The sequence below is a fragment of the Pristiophorus japonicus genome, chromosome 4 (genome assembly GCF_044704955.1).
Source record: "Pristiophorus japonicus isolate sPriJap1 chromosome 4, sPriJap1.hap1, whole genome shotgun sequence".
NCBI classification, from domain to species: Eukaryota; Metazoa; Chordata; class Chondrichthyes; family Pristiophoridae; genus Pristiophorus; species Pristiophorus japonicus.
Genome location: NC_091980.1, coordinates 307,169,084 through 307,186,016, shown reverse-complemented (window position 1 = coordinate 307,186,016; position 16,933 = coordinate 307,169,084). Strand labels below are relative to the sequence as shown.

The 16,933-nt window shown below is 47.4% G+C and overlaps 1 protein-coding gene across 3 annotated transcripts in view; it reads left to right on the top strand.

The window, feature by feature from the left end:
* Nucleotides 1-16,933, top strand: part of smek1 (SMEK homolog 1, suppressor of mek1 (Dictyostelium)) — a 134,608-nt gene that overhangs the window by 40,010 nt on the left and 77,665 nt on the right. For all 3 annotated transcript variants that reach the window (XM_070879677.1, XM_070879676.1, XM_070879678.1), the window contains exon 2: nt 12,692-12,747. In XM_070879677.1, the coding sequence (XP_070735778.1) occupies nt 12,692-12,747 (56 nt within the window). The remainder of the gene's footprint in view (nt 1-12,691; nt 12,748-16,933) is intronic.

Below are 16,933 nucleotides of genomic sequence, written 5' to 3'. Positions count from 1 at the left end.
GTTCTTCAGTGGGCAGTGCTAATCTTTCTCGTAGTAACTGGCAACAAAAAGGCCAAAACATAGAGGGGGAGGGGTGGAGGGGGTGGGGGTTGAAAGAGCCAGCTGGAGTGAGAGCAGGAACTGGACCAGGGAGGTGCAGCCTGATTCTCGCAGCCCCAGTGAGGCCATTCGGCCAGGGCTAGGGGCTGCGTGCTTCGGGCACCTCCCACACAGTTTCAGACGCCTGGAGCTACTGCACATGCACGCCCACTGTAGCGCGCCTGTGCAGAGGTCCCGGCACTGATTTCAGCGCAGGATCCTGGCTCCGCCCTTCACAGCTCATGCTGTGCTGCGCCAAGCTGCAAAGGACCTGCAGGAAGCCGGAGAATGTGCTGGTATTTTTTTGGCGCACTTTCGGGCGCGAAAAACGGGCGTCCAGGTCGGGACTGCGCCATTCGAGGCGCAGCCCGAAACTTGGGCCCTTTATCCTGATGCATAAGGCAGCATAACTGTGGCACCGGCTGGATGGGCCAGTTGGCCCGTTCCTGTTGACACTTTGATATGTTTGTACCCTGATGCATTAGAAGATCCAGTTTAAAATTCTATTAATGCTCCTAGCAAAATTGAAAACTGAGAATATTTTGGTACAAAAGCAAAATACTGCAGATACTGGAAATCTGAAATGAAAACAGAAAATGCTGGAAATACTCAGGTCAGGCAGCATCTGTGGAGGGAGAATCCGAGTTAACATTTCAGGTCGATGACCCTTCATCAGAACTGGAAAAAGTTATAGAAGTAACAGGTTGTTAAGCAAGTGCAGGGAAAGTGGGAAAGGGAGGAAAGAACAAAAAGGAAGGCCTGTGATCGGGTGGAAGGCAGGAGAGATTAAATGACGAGATATGATTGTGCGAGGCAAAAGGAGATGGTAATGGGGCAAGTTAAGAAAATAAAAGATGAGTCTAGATAGGATGTAAACGACAATTATCAACAGCTGCCATGGGAAAGGGAAAAAAATAGTGGCAGGAGTTAGGGTCTGAAATTGTTGAACTCGATGTTGAGTCCAGAAGGCTGTAAAGTGCTCGTTCAGTCTGTAAGTGTGACCCCGAGCTTCCGGTCGCCTGTCACTTTAATTCTCTGCTCCACTCCTACTCTGATCTCTATATCCTCGGCCTCTTGCACTGTTCCAACGAAGCTCAACATAAGCTTGATGAACAGCACCTCAATCTTTCGCTTAGGCACTTTATAGCCTTTTGGCCTCAACATCGAGTTCAACAATTTCAGACCATAACCCCAGTCCAATTTTTTTCTCCTTTTAGGGTTAGGGTTCTTGCCTCTCTTTCGCAGAGCAGCTGTGGATGATTCTGCCATTTGCATTTACACCCTATCTAGACTCATCTTTTGTTTCTTAACTTGTCCCATTACCATCTCCCCTTGCCTTGCACCATCATCCCTTTTGTCTCTTAATCTCTCCTGCCTTCCACCCTATCAGAGACCTTCCCTCCCCGTTTTTCCTACCTCTACTTGCTTAAAAACCTGTTACTACTTTCACTTTTTCCAGTTCTGACGAAAGGTCATCGACCTGAAGTTAACTGTTTCTTGCTCCTCAGATGCTGCCTGACCACCTGAGTATTTCCAGCATTTTCTGTTTTTAAATCATACAGGGAACTGGTTACCTTGCAGTTTGAAATTTCCAATCTGGAATGGAACAGAGCAGTCCTTGAACTAAAAGATTTGCTTTCCAGGGAAAAGCTCTCAAAAGACTGTTGCTGCATAAATAGAGCTTTTGCTGCAACATTTGTTAATTTTGGTTGAAAATCACATTTACAAAATGCCTGAACACCCATTTAGAATACAAATTTGCTGCCGGTCACTAGCACTGAAACCCCAATATATTCAAGAGTCTGAGGCAGCAAACCGCACAGAGTTAGTGGCTTTCACCTGCGTCTTTTGACAGCAGAGTAAGTAGAAATGCCACAGACTGTTAATGAAGCCAGTGTATTCTCATTTGCGTTGAGCTTTCCCAGCCAATGGGAAACATATTCAAGCACAAACAAATTTTTAAAATCTTCAGCTCATTGCAAGTTTGTTTTTAACATCTTTAAGTATATCCTTTAGCCCTGGTGATCTCTCTCATATGGCTGGGAAAATTCTGTTTGGGGGAGGGTAGCAAATTTGTTAAGTGGAGGGTTTCAGCTGCTCAGCTGTTCATGTTGCTGTCAATTCTGCCTGACTGGAATTAAAACGAACTTTTAAGTACAACCAGGACAATTTCAACAGTAGCAGAATCTCTTCAGAAGTGGTTCTGTAATATAAAAGAGCGAATTAATACATCTAGAGGGACCAGTACAAACAAACCACAATCTACAGGGTCCTTACTTTCAATGACATCCGAAACAGAATAAATGCATGTGCATTCACCAAACCACAAGTAAAATCCTTAATAGATTGCTTACTGTTTTAAATCCCGAAATGTTATATTTTGTAAAAACACAACCAAAATATTCTTGGCAGCATCTGTGGAGAGAGAAACTGATTTAACATTTCAGATCGATGACCTTTCGTCAGAACTAGAAAAAGTTAGAGATATAATAGGTTTTTAAGCAAGTGCAGAGCCAGGGAAAGAGGAGGAAAGAACAGAAGGGAAGATCTGTGATAGGATGGAAGGCAGATTGAATGATAAAGGGGATATGATGATGATTTAGTGGATAATGGCAGCACTTAATATACTTGTAAATATCAGTGTCAGCTGTGGCTCAGTGGGTAGCACTCTCGTCTCTGAGTCAGAAGGTTGTCGGTTCAAGTATCACTCCAGCGACTTGAGCCCCAAAAATCTAGGCTGACATTTCAGTGCAGTGCTGAGGGAGTGCTGCACTGTCAGAGGTGCTGTCTTTCGGAAGAGACGTCAAACCGAGGCCCCGTCTGCTCTCTCAAGTGGATGTAAAAAATCCCATGGCACTATTTCGAAGAACAGGGGAATTCTCCCCAGTGTCCTGGCCAATATTTATCCCTCAATCAACATAACAAAAACAGATTATCTGGTCATTATCACATTGCTGTTTTTGGTAGCTTGCTGTGTGCAAATTGGCTGCCGTGCTTCCCACATTACAACAGTGACTACACTTCTAAACTACTTCATTGGCTGTGAAGCACTTTGAAATGTGAAAAGCGTTATATAAATCCAAATCTTTAAACCACACAGACTAGAAGGCCGAGGTTTGATTAAGGTCTGTACTGAATTAGATGCAGTTGGAGTGCAGGATTGGACTTTGCCTCTGAGCTAGAGGGGAAAACAATTCGTCAGTGATCCCACTTCTGAACATTTCCAGTGATCTTTGCTTGATAAGAATCCTTGTATGGACTTCAGGCAGAAACCAGATTGGTCTCAGCTGAAATTCCCACTGTAGTCAAATAACTTGTCAAAGGAGTAGGCCATTCGGCTCACCGCATGTGCTCTGCCACTTTTGTTGGCCACGGCAGTTCTGTCTTGAAGCCCGTTCCCTCCCTGTACTCCATGCCAGTTACTTCCTAAGTAAGTATCTATCTGGGCTGAACAGCCTGTTTCCGTGTTGTACTTTCTTTGTAATTCTGCCTCTCTCTTTTTGAATAAAATTAAGGCCGTCTGCGGCAGTGTGTTGCACATTCTCACAATCATTTTGTGTAAAGAAGATCTTCCCGGATTCACTTAACCGGCCCAGTTCATATTCTAAGATTATATTCTGGATTTCCTTCCCAGAAGTGGTTCCTTTTGTAACCTTGTCAACTTCCTTTATTATTTTAAACATCGCAATCGGTTCAGCTTCCTTAACTTCCTCATCTCCAGGGAATATCGCTCGAGCCTATCACCACAGGTGACACGATAGGTCCAAGTCAGCATGGGTTTGTGAAAGGGAAATCATGTTTGACAAATCTTCTGGAATTTTTTAAGGATGTTTCCAGTAGAGTGGACAAGGGGGAGCCAGTGATGTGGTGTATTTGGACTTTCAGAAGGCTTTCGACAAGGTCCCACACAAGAGATTAATGTGCAAAGTTAAAGCACATGGGATTGGGGGTAGTGTGCTGACATGGATTGAGAACTGGTTGGTAGACAGGAAGCAAAGAGTAGGAGTAAATGGGTACTTTTCAGAATGGCAGGCAGTGACTAGTGGGGTACCGCAAGGTTCTGTGCTGGGGCCCCAGCTGTTTACATTGTACATTAATGATTTAGACGAGGGGATTAAATGTAGCATCTCCAAATTTGCGGATGACACTAAGTTGGGTGGCAGTGTGAGCTGCGAGGAGGATGCTATGAGGCTGCAGAGTGACTTGGATAGGTTAGGTGAGTGGGCAAATGCATGGCAGATGAAGTATAATGTGGATAAATGTGAGGTTATCCACTTTGGTGGTAAAAACAGAGAGACAGACTATTATCTGAATGGTGACAGATTCGGAAAAGGGGAGGTGCAACGAGACCTGGGTGTCATGGTACATCAGTCATTGAAGGTTGGCATGCAGGTACAGCAGGCGGTTAAGAAAGCAAATGGCATGTTGGCCTTCATAGCGAGGGGATTTGAGTACAGGGGCAGGGAGGTGTTACTACAGTTGTACAGTTGTACACACCCAGAGTATTGTGCACAGTTTTGGTCTCCTAACTTGAGGAAGGACATTCTTGCTATTGAGGGAGTGCAGCGAAGGTTCACCAGACTGATTCCCGGGATGGCGGGACTGACATATCAAGAAAGACTGGATCAACTGGGCTTGTATTCACTGGAGTTCAGAAGAATGAGAGGGGATCTCATAGAAACGTTTACAATTCTGACAGGTTTAGACAGGTTAGATGCAGGAAGAATGTTCCCAATGTTGGGGAAGTCCAGAACCAGGGGTCACAGTCTAAGGATAAGGGGTAAGCCATTTAGGACCGAGATGAGGAGAAACTTCTTCACCCAGAGAGTGGTGAACCTGTGGAATTCTCTACCACAGAAAGTTGTTGAGGCCAATTCACTAAATATATTCAAAAAGGAGTTAGATGTAGTCCTTACTACTAGGGGGATCAAGGGGTCTGGCGAGAAAGCAGGAATGGGGTACTGAAGTTGCATGTTCAGCCATGAACTCATTGAATGGCGGTGCAGGCTCGAAGGGCCGAATGGCCTACTCTTGCACCTATTTTCTATGTTTCAGCCCCTCCATTCCAGGTATTATCTTGGTGAATCGCTGCCAGTCATTCCCCAAGACCAGTATCTCTTTTCTAACTTGGGTTATCCCTAACTGAATGTAGTATTCCAAATGTAGTCTCACTCTGTGTAAACGTAGTAGTACTTACTTGCTTTCATATTCTAAACCACTTGTGATGATGCCCAGCATCCCATTAACCACCTTGGTAACTTTTTGTACTTGCAAGTTAGCTTTTCAGGATTTGGCTCTCCACACTTTGTTCTTCTCTGTAATTTTCCCACCAATTACATTATACTTACACCCAGGATGTAGTATCGTACACACTTGTACTGGACTGCATCTACTATACTCCTGCCAGTGTGCTTAGTTATTTAGCACTTTTCATCATATCCTTTATCCTCTACTGTTGTCCTATCCAGATCTGTTTTAATGACCGCGGACCTCCTTCTCTACCACTCTTTATAAAAAAAAATCTTGGCTCTTTAATTAAAAGGAATGGCTTTTGGGTGATGTGCCAGAGGATTGGAACTGTACCCTAGCAAAAGTTGGTGAAAAAAGAAGAAATTGGCAGAAGAAAAGAGCATATGTCTACGAGATCAGTTTGAGTAGTTAATTCTCTAAATGTGGAATGCACTGCTTTCCAAAATATTAACTGTTGAATCAGACAAGCCAGATGTCCATTAAAGAGGAGGTATTGGTGTTTTTGGAGTTATTAATATAAAATTGTACTGATTTGTTCTTTTGTCACTTCCTGCATTATCCTTGTGCTTGTACTGCAGAGAAGGGTAGTTCCTTATCCCATGACTGGCGAGCTTTGCTTTCCTGGCTTCTGTCGAGGGGAATGTGGTGGCTGGTGTGCAACGGCCACCATACATTAAAAAAATCCACACATAGGCATCTTCCACCCTTCAAGATGTTGTTCGGGATCTGGAATATTAGGTCCTTCATTGAAACACCTGGGAACTCATCCCTTTTTGGCGTGGAAGCAAGTCATCCTCGTTTCGAGGGACTGCCTATGATGATGATGACCACATCTGCAGTAAGTGTTGGCTGCTCGAGGAACTTCGGCTCTGTGTTGATGAGCTGGAGTCCGAGCAGACTCTGATACATCAGGAAGGGGGAGAGTTACCTGGACACTGTTCCAGCAGAGAGTCACATCCCTTAGGTTAAATAATTCAAATTTGGTCCGTGGTCAGTGACAGGAGGGTGTGACTACGAGTGAAGCAGGTATGGCGACTCAGGATGTAGTGATGGAGGAGCCTCAGCCCTTGCTCTTGTCCAACAGGTATGAGGTTCTTACTCCCTGTGTGGACAAGAGCAAGGACTGCAGGGAGGATGAGCAAACTGACCACAGCACTGTGGTACAGGGGGCCATTCAAGTTGGGGGAGTAAAAAGAAATGTTATAGTGGTAGGGGACAGTATAGTTAGCGGGATAGATACTGTTCTCTGCAGCCGAGAGCGCGAGTCCCGAAGGCTGTGTTGGCTGCTCAGTGCCACGGTTAAGGACATCTCCTCTGGGTTGGAGAGGAACTTGGAGTGGGAGGGGAAAGATCCAGTTGTTGTGGTCCACGTAAGTACCAACAACATAGGTAGGTGAAAAAAAGAGCTTCTATTGACTCTGGATCAGTTTCTATGGACTGGAAGGTAACTAATGTAACACTACTTTTTTTAAAAGGAGGGAGAGAGAAAACGGAGAATTATAGACCGGTTAGCCTGACATTGGTGGTGGAGAAAATGTTGGAATCAATTAAAAAAGATGAAATAGCAGCGCATTTGGAAAGCAGTGACAGGATCGGACCAAGTCAGCATGGATTTATGAAAGGGAAATCATGCTTGACAAATCTTCTAGAATTTTTTGAAGATGTAACTAGTAGAGTGGACAAGGGAGAACCAGTGGATGTGGTGTATTTGAACTTTCAAAAGGCTTTTAACAAGGTCCCACACAAGAGATTAGTGTGTAAAATTAAAGCACATGGTATTGGGGGTAATGCATTGACGTGGATAGAGAACTGGTTGGCAGACAGGAAGCAGAGAGCCGGAATAAACGGGTCCTTTTCAGAATGGCAGGCAGTGACCAGTGGGATGCCGCAGGATTCAGTGCTGGGACCCCAGCTATTTACAATATACATCAATGATTTAGATGAAGGAATTGAATGTAATATCTCCAAGTTTGCAGATGACACTAAGCTGGGTGGCAGTGTGAGCTGTGAGGAGGATGCTAAGAGACTGCAGGGTGACTTGGACAGGTTAGCTGAGTGGGCAAATGCATGGCAGATGAAGTATAATGTGGATAAATGTGAGGTTATCCACTTTGGTGACAAAAACAGGAAGACAGAATATTATCTGAATGGTGACAGATTAGAAAAACGGGAGGTGCAAAGAGACCTGGGTGTCATGGTACATCAGTCATTGAAGTTTGGCATGCAGGTACAGCAGGCGGTGAAGAAGACAAATGGTATATTGGCTTTCATAGCTAGAGGATTTGAGTATAAGAGCAGGGAGGTCTTACTGCAGTTGTACAGGGCCTTGGTGAGGCCACACCTGGAATATTGTGTTCAGTTTTGGTCCCCTAATCTGAGGAAGCACGTTCTTTCTATTGAGGGAGTACAGCAAAAGTTCACCAGATTGATTCCTGGGATGGCAGGACTGACATATGAGGAGAGACTGGATCAACTGGGCTTGTAACCACTGGAGTTTAGAAGAATGAGAGGGGATCTCATAGAAACATATAAAATTCTGACGGGATTGGACAGGTTAGAGGCAGGAAGAATGTTCCTGTTGCTGGGGAGTTCCAGAACCAGGGGTCACAGTCTAAGAATAAGGGGTAAGCCATTTAGGACCGAGATGAGGCGAAACTTCTTCACTCAGAGTGGTTAACCTGTGGACTTCTCTACCGCAGAAAGTTGTTGAGGCCAGTTCGTTTTATATATTCAAAAGGGAGTTAGATATGGTCCTTACGGCCAAAGGGATCAAGGGGTATAGAGAGAAAGCAGGAAAGGGGTACTGAGGTTGAATGATCAGCCATGATCTTATTGAATGGCGGTGCAGGCTCGAAGGGCCAAATGGCCTACTCCTGCACCTAATTTCTATGTTTCTATGAATGAAAATGCGTTATATATTGGGAGCTGGTCCTCATCAATTTATGTTGAAACCAGACTGGTTACACTGACTGGGGGAGGGCAAGTAGCTCCACACCACTGCTGTGCATCTCTGTCCCTTGGGTGGAGAGGAGAGAAGATAAGAACATAGGCCCCAAGTTTCCACATGATTTGCTCCTGATTTTTAGGAACAACTGGTGTAGAACGGAGTATCTTAGAAATCGGAATTCTCGTCATTTAGTTTGCTCCAGTTCTAGTCAGTTAGAACAGTTTCACTTTGGAACAGAATTTTTTTTTCAAAAGGGGGCGTGTCCGGCCACTTGCGCCTGTTTTCAAAGTTTCGTCAGTGAAAACTTACTCCAAACTAACTTAGAATGGAGTAAGTGAAGATTTTTGTACGCTCGAAAAAACCTTGTCTGCACTTTAGAAAATCAGGCGTAGTTTACAAACATTAAACACTTCAGTTTTACAAATAAAGAGCCATCAATAATAAATGATAAATACATCAATAAATCAACCAATAAATCAATCAAAAAAAATTAATAAGAAATAATTTTTTAAAAAATCAATAAATAAAACATTTTCTACTTACCGACTGCAGCACCGGGAGCCCTCCAACAGCGTGCTGGGATGCCCCCCCCACCCCCCCAGTGTGTCTGTCAGTGTCTCGATCTCTCTCTCTGTCTGTGTGTGTCTCTCATTCTCTGTCTGTCAGTGTCTGTGTTTCTGACAGTGAGGGGAGGGGGGAGCGGAGGGGGAGGGATGGGGAAGAAGGGGAAAGGATGGTGGAGAAGGGGATAAAGGGGAGATGGGGGAGGGGAAAGGAGATGGGGGGTAGGGGGAAGGAAATGGGGTGGGGGGGAGCGGGAGTCGGGTCGGTGTTGGGTCCGGTCCGGAGGCGGGGGTGGGGGGGGAGCGAGAGTCGGGTCGAGTCCAGGGCGGGTCAAGTCTGTGTCGGGTGGGGGGGGCTGTAAGTCAGGTCGGTGTCGGTTCCGGTCCGGAGGCGGGAAGCGGGAGTCGGGTCGGGAGGAAGCAGGAGCTGGCCGTGGGAGGAGACTTATTCATGCAGCCCCGGTGAGGCCATTCGGCCAGGGCTAGGGGCTGCGTGCTTCGGCCCCTCCCACACAGTTTTGGGCGCCTGGAGCGACTGCACATGCGCACCCACTGTAGCGCGCATGTGCAGAGGTCCCGGCACTGTTTTCGGCGCAGGAACCTGGCTCCGCCCCCTACAGCTCCTGCTGCGCTGCGCCGAGGGCCAGAGGACCTGCAGGGAGCTGGAGAATCTGGAGGGTTTTTTTAGGCGCATTTTGTGGCGCGAAAAACGGGCGTCCAGGTCAGGACTGCGCCGTTCTAGGCGCGGCTCGAAACTTGGGCCCATAAGAATTAGGAACAGGAGTTGGCCATCTAGCCCCTCGAGCCTGCTCCACCATTCAACAAGATCATGGCTGATCTGGCCGTGGACTCAGCTCCACTTACCCACCCGCTCTCCATAACCCTTAATTCCCTTATTGGTTAAAAATCTATCTATCTGTGATTTGAATACATTCAATGAGCTAGCCTCAACTGCTTCCTTGGGCAGATAATTCCATAGAGTCACAACCCTCTGGGAGAAGAAATTCCTTCTCAACTCGGTTTTAAATTAGCTCCCCTGTATTTTGAGGCTGTGCCCCTTAGTTCTAGTCTCCCCGACCAGTAGAAACAACCTCTCTGCTTCTATGTTGTCTATCCCTTTCATTATTTTAAATGTTTCTGTAGGATCACCCCTCATCCTTCTGAACTCCAACGAGTAAAGACCCAGTCTACTCAATCTATCATCATAAGGTAACCCCCTCATCTGATGGTACCTCGCCAGAGTCCAGAGAATTTTGGTAGATTATAACGAATGCATCTGTTATAACTTCCGCCATCTCTTTTAATACCCTGGGATGCATTTCATCAGGACCAGGGGACTTGTCTACCTTGAGTCCCATTAGCCTGTCCAGCACTACCCCCCTAGTGATAGTGATTGTCTCAAGGTCCTCCCTTCCCATATTCCTGTGACCAGCAATTTTTGGCATGTTTTTGTGTCTTCCACTGTGAAGACCGAAGCAAAATAATTGTTTAAGGTCTCAGCCATTTCCACATTTCCCATTATTAAATCCCCCTTCTCATCTTCTAAGGGACCAACATTTACTTTAGTCACTCTTTTCCGTTTTATATATCTGTAAAAGCTTTTACTATCTGTTTTTATGTTTTGGGCAAGTTTACTTTCGTAATCTATCGTTCCTTTCTTTATTGCTTTCTTAGTGATTCTTTGCTGTCATTTAAAATTTTCCCAATCTTCTAGTTTCCCACTAACCTTGGCCACCTTGTACGCATTGGTTTTTAATTTGATACTCTCCTTTATTTCCTTGGTTATCCACGGCTGGTTATCCCTTTTCTTACCGCCCTTCTTTTTCACTGGAATATATTTTTGTTGAGCACTATGAAAGAGCTCCTTAAAAGTCCTCTACTGTTCCTCAATTGTGCCACCGTTTAGTCTGTGTTTCCAGATGTTAAAGGCTAGACTTTATTCTTTTTTTTAAAAAGGATGAGAGCAGCACACACGAGATATCTGTGTTTGTATGTTTTTATTCAGGTTGTGGGGTGGAAAAAAGGGAACAGATATTTTTGTATACAACCCTAAGCATAAAACCATTCTAAAACCCAAACAAATAACATACGTTTAGGATTGGGGTTTAAAAAAAAAGTCAGTGTTTTTGTGGCGATATTGGGGGAATGATTCCTGTCGACATCTTTTTATTCTCTGCAAAGGAGTTCAGCTCGAACATAAAATCACCGGAGTTCAAATCATGGTTTCCCATTCAGTGTTGAGCATATTTTCTCTCAATTTATTCAGAGTTGTAGTAATAAAAAATAAAGACTTTGATTTATATAGCGCATTTCACAAGCACCAAATCACGGGGGGAGGGGGGGGGGGGGGGGTCAGCCTAGATTTTTGTGCTCAAGTCCCAAGAGTGGGACTTGAACCATCAGAGGTGAGAGTGCTACCCTCTGAGCCATGCATCATGTTCTATCACGTTTATGTAATGACTCATCATAGCTAGTCCCTCAAAATTGTGGAACGCTTGCTTCCACTCTAAAAATGAATTCTTAGGTGACTGAACAGTCCAGTACGGGAATTACAGTCTCTGTCTGTCCCACCTGTGACAGTCGTTGAAGGAAAGGGTTTGCCGCACGCTCCTTCCGCTGTCTACGCCTGGTTTCTGCATGCGCTCGGCGATGAGAATCAAAGTGCTCAGCGCCCTCCCGGATGCTCTTCCTCCACTTAGGGCGGTCTTTGGCCAAGGGCTCCCAGGTGTCAATAGGGATGTTGCATTTTCTCAAGGAGGCTTTGAGGGTTTCCTTGAAACGGTTCCTCTTGCCACCTTGGGCACGCCTGCCGTGTAGGAGTTCCGAGTAGAGCGCTTGCTTTGGGAGTCTTGTAATGTCTATAAAGGGCCTGTCAGTCTTACAGATTTGAAAAGTTCTATTTTGTCCATTACTGGTAACACGGCACCAGTGGAAGAAATTGCTCAATTATGAGTGTTCCTTCCCACCATTGTGCCTTTTCTTAGCCTGAACTTTGGAATCTAATTCATGGGGTGGTACTGAAACATGCAGACCAGAACCACCCCCCCAGGTTCAAACCCCGTTCTGTGCTGAGTTAGCTAACCCCTTACAGGTCAGCAGTTGAGACACTGCAGATGGTATCAATGTTATAGGCCAGGGCTGGAAAATCAGTCAAGGTTCCCACTCATCTTCACTTTTCAGCATTCCCTGCTGGAAAGTGCAAATACAGGTATCGGGTGAGGACAGCACCATGGTAATGTCACTGGACTAGTAATCCAGAGGCCTGGACTAATGATCCAGCGACATGAGTTCAAATCCCACCACGGCAGCTGGGGGAATTTAAATTAAGCTAATTAAATGAATCTGGAATAAAAAGCTAGTATCAGTAATGGTGACCATGAAACTATCAGATTGTCGTAAATACCCATCTGGTTCACTAAGGTCCTTTAGGGAAGGAAATCTGCCATCCTTACCCGGTCTGGCCTTTATGTGACTCCAGACCCACAGCAATGTGGTTGACTCTTAGCTGCCCTCTGAAATGCTCGAGCAAACCACTCAGTTGTATAAGGCCAACCACCTCCTCAAGGGCAATTAGGGATGCGCAATAAATGTTGGCCCAGTGATGCCCACATCCCGTGTATGAATTAAAAAAATAACTGGAATAGCTACCAATATTCATTGCCTAGGCCATGGGTGAAGCTGTGAAGTGGGGAAGGGGCTGGAGGTGCCCGAGGAAATGTCTGTCAGCATAAGGCAGCGCCTTTAGGGAAGGAATGTTTTGCGGCTGGAGAAGGCAGTTTTAAAAGATCATTTTTGTTCAAATAGCGAGACATTCTTATTTACCATCTAATGTTTGTTTTTCTTTTCTCTTTAGGTTCTCTTCTTCTTGAATCTAAAATAAATCCTAATACAGCGTATCAAAAACAGCAGGTAAGGGCCCGAGATAAATGTATATTATAGTTTGGCAGTCGGACAGTATTGGAAAGCTGACCTACAATGACCCCCGTTTGTCATCACCTCTGTTTTAAAATTCTCATCCTTGTGTTCAAATCCCTTCATGGCCTTATTCCATTCTATCTCTAATCTCCTCCAGCCCTACAAGATCTCTGCGCACCTCCAACTCTGGTCTGCTTGTGCAACCCCGGTTTCCTTTGCTCCACAATTGGCGGTCGAGCTTTCAGCTGCTTAGGCCCTAAGCTCTGGAATTCCCTCCCTAAACCTCGCTGTCTCTCCAATTCACACTCTCTCTCCACCTTTAAGTCACTCTATAAAACCTACCTCTTTCACCAAGCTTTTGGTCACCTGTCCTATAAGCTCTCTATGTGGCTCGGTCAAATTTTGTCAGCTAACGCCCCTATGGAGTGCCTTAGGATGTTTTACTACGTTAAAGGCAAGTTGTTGATCTGGAATTTACTGGTGGTAAGTCTGTGGGGTGGAAGGAGAGAGAAACATGGCTCCTCTGCACTTCCCCACCCTGTGGGAAGAAACAGGCATGCTCTACACTCATAGAGCAGTGATTGAGGTTGGTGCAACGAAGGTTCATGAGATTGATCCCTGGGATATGAGAGGGTTGCCCAATGAGAGAGATTGGGCCTATGCATTCTGGAATTTAGAAGAATGAGAGTTGATCTCATTGAAACATACAAGATTCTAAGGGGAATTGACAGGGTTGATGCTGACAGGCTGTTTCTCTTGGCTGGAGAGTATAAAACTATGGGGCATAGTCTCGGGATAAGGGTTCAGCCATTTAAGACTGAGATGAGGAGGAATTTCTTAAATTGTGAATCTTTAGAATTCTCTACCCGAAAGAGCTGTGGATGCTGAGATAGATAGATTTTTGAACTCTCGGAGAACCAAGGGATATGAGGATTGGGCAGGGAAGTGGAGTTAATGTTGTTGATCAGCCATGATCTTATTGAATGGGCTCGAAGGGCTGTACGGCCTACTTCTGTTCCTAATACTTATGATTGAATAGAGACCAATTAACTTGTGCTTAATTGGAGTCATTGACTAAATATGCTACTCATAATTTGCTGTTGTGCGTGATATTTAAATTGGTGCAGTCATCATCATAGGCAGTCCCTTGTAACGAGGATGACTTGCTTCCATGCCAAAAAGGGATGAGTTCACAGGTGTTTCAATGAAGGACCTAATATTCCAGATCCCGAACTACATCCTGAAGGGTGGAAGATGCCTGTGCGTTGATTTTTTTAACGTGTGGTGGCTGTTACACACCAGCCACCACATGGGCTTGACAGAGCTAGGTCTTGGTCCAGTGGTAAGGATTAACCAAGACGACTGGAGACCAGCTCTGCTGCACGGACCTAATGCGCACACATATCGCAGTGTGGGCTGGCCTATGCTGCTCCTGGGTCCACGCCTCTTCTGGGCCCCAAACTCAAGCCCCTCCTGGGCCCCAATCATGTCACTCCACGATCACTCGCCGCTCCTGCTGTATCTGCCCACGTTCCAATCACCGACCTGGACCTTGGTGACGTCCAATCCAGTCGCCCTCTTCGCCCTCCTGCACCAGCTCGCACTGTACCTTGCAGTGATACGCTGCACGCTGCTCCAGGCCGCCGCTTGCTGTTCCTTTTAAGGCCCCGACCTGCCGCTGATGTGGTGCAGTAGTGTGGTGTTTACGGTGCTGGACTGGAAAGCCAAGAGGGTACAAGTTCAAATCCCACCATGGCAAGTTGTGAAATTGAATTCAGTAAATCTGCTCCATTGTGTGCTGGCACAAGGAAAAAGATCATGATCGTTGTTGCCGGTTTGTTGTTCAAACCCAGTTGGTTCACTAAAGTCCTTCAGGCAAGAAAGCCCGTCCCACACTGTATGTTGATTCTCAATGTTCTTTGAAGTAGCCTAGCAACTCGCTCAGTTTCTGTTGAACCACCTTCTCATGGCAGCTAAGGCAATTCAATAAATGCAGCCATGTTAGCATTTCCTATAACCCCATCCCCCCAAAAAACATGATCCGGTTTTAGTCTGGAGACTTGATTACTGATTGTTGCGACGCCAGATTTTTGGTGTTTGAGATCTTGGTCAGAAGGTTTGATTTTAATTTAGATGCTGGTTTTTGAGTTTTTGTTAATCAGCTGTGTAGCATCAGTGAATTTTATTTCTCTCTGCTTGAGAATGCTTAGAGGGCAGTCATAATGAGGGAGTTGCTATGGATACAGCCGTGCACTTGTGATGAGAGTAAGTGCACAGCTGTTTTGATGTATTTTTAAACTGTTGGTGACTAGGGGGGAAGCAGTTTTGGTCAGATTGCTATCTCCATTACACGGAGCAAGTTACACATTCCTTATAAGACAACAAGCATGCATTATGGTATCTGCTGTTCTGGGCCTCCTATGTTGTAATAAGCATTACTACTATGGTGTATAGTATAGTGCAAAACACAGTATCTTGTTGAAAACTCAGAATTGCTCACGTGTGTGGAATTATTTAATTTGACGACAGACATTCTAGTGAGAACATAGCAACGTAGAAAATAGGTGCAGGAGTAGGCCATTCAGACCTTCGAACCTGCACCACCATTCAATAAGATCATGGCTGATCATGCAACTTCAGTACCCCATTCCTGCTTTCTCTCCATACCCCTTGATCCCTTTAGCCATAAGGGCCACATCTAACTCCCTTTTGAATATATCGAACAAACTGGCCTCAACAACTTTCTGTGGTAGAGAATTCCACAGGTTCACCACTCTCTGGGTGAAGAAGTTTCTCCTCATCTTGGTCCAAAATGGCTTACCCCTTATCCTTAGACTGTGACCCCTGGTTCTGGACTTCCCCAACATCGGGAACATTGGGCCCAAGTTTCGGGCCTCGCCTAGAATGGCGCAGCCCCGACCTGGATGCCCGTTTTTCGCGCGCAAAAGTGCGCCAAAAAAATACCTGCACATTCTCCGGCTCCCTGCAGTTCGTTTGCAGCTTGGCGCAGCGCAGCAAGAGCTGTGGGGGGCGGAGCCAGATCCCTGCGCTGAAATCAGTGCCGGAAACTCTGCACAGGCGCGCGACAGTGGCCGTGCATGAACAGCAGCTCAAGGCTTCCGAAACTGTGTGGGAGGGGCCCGAAGCACGCAGCCCTGGCCGAATGGCCTCACTGGGGCTGCGAGGATCAGGCTGCACCTCCCTGGTCCAGTTCCTGCTCTCACTCCAGCTGGCTCTCAACCTGCCAACTCCCGCTCCGCTCCCCCTCCCCGCCCAGCTACCGCTCCGCTCTCCCAGCTCCCGCTCCGACGATCGCCCCCCGCGAGCTCCGGCCACCGACCTTGCTGGGGGCGGGCCCCGCCCGAAGTCTTGGGCCCGGTTTCTTCACTTCAGCCGGGCCCGTTCAGCCTCCACCCACTCCTCTCTCCCTTCCCCTCCCCTCCCTCCCTCCCCTCTCCTCCCCCCCCCCTCCCTCTCCCTCCCTCCCCCCCCCTCTCCTCCCCCCCTCTCCTCCCCCCCTCTCCTCCCTCCCTCCCCCCTCCCCCCCTCTCCTCCCTCCCTCCCCCCCTCTCCTCCCTCCCTCCCCCCTCCCCCCTCTCCTCCCTCCCTCCCCCCCCCTCCCTCTCCTCTCTCCACCTCCCTCCCTCTCCTCTCCCCCCCTCCCTCCCTCTCCTCTCCCCCCCTCCCTCCCTCTCCTCTCCCCCCCTCCCTCCCTCTCCTCTCCCCCCCTCCCTCCCTCTCCTCTCCCCCCCCCTCCCTCTCCTCTCCCCCCCTCCCTCCCTCTCCTCTGCCCCCCCTCCCTCCCTCTCCTCTGCCCCCCCTCCCTCCCTCTCCTCTGCCCCCCCTCCCTCCCTCTCCTCTGCCCCCCCTCCCTCCCTCTCCTCTGCCCCCCTCCCTCCCTCTCCTCTGCCCTCCCTCCCTCCCTCTCCTCTGCCCCCCCTCCCTCCCTCTCCTCTGCCCCCCCTCCCTCCCTCTCCTCTGCCCCCCCTCCCTCCCTCTCCTCTGCCCCCCCTCCCTCCCTCTCCTCTGCCCCCCTCCCTCCCTCTCCTCTGCCCCCCCTCCCTCCCTCTCCTCTGCCCCCCCCTCCCTCCCTCCCTCTCCTCTGCCCCCCTCCCTCCCTCTCCTCTGCCCCCCTCCCTCCCTCTCCTCTGCCCCCCTCCCTCCCTCTCCTCTGCCCCCC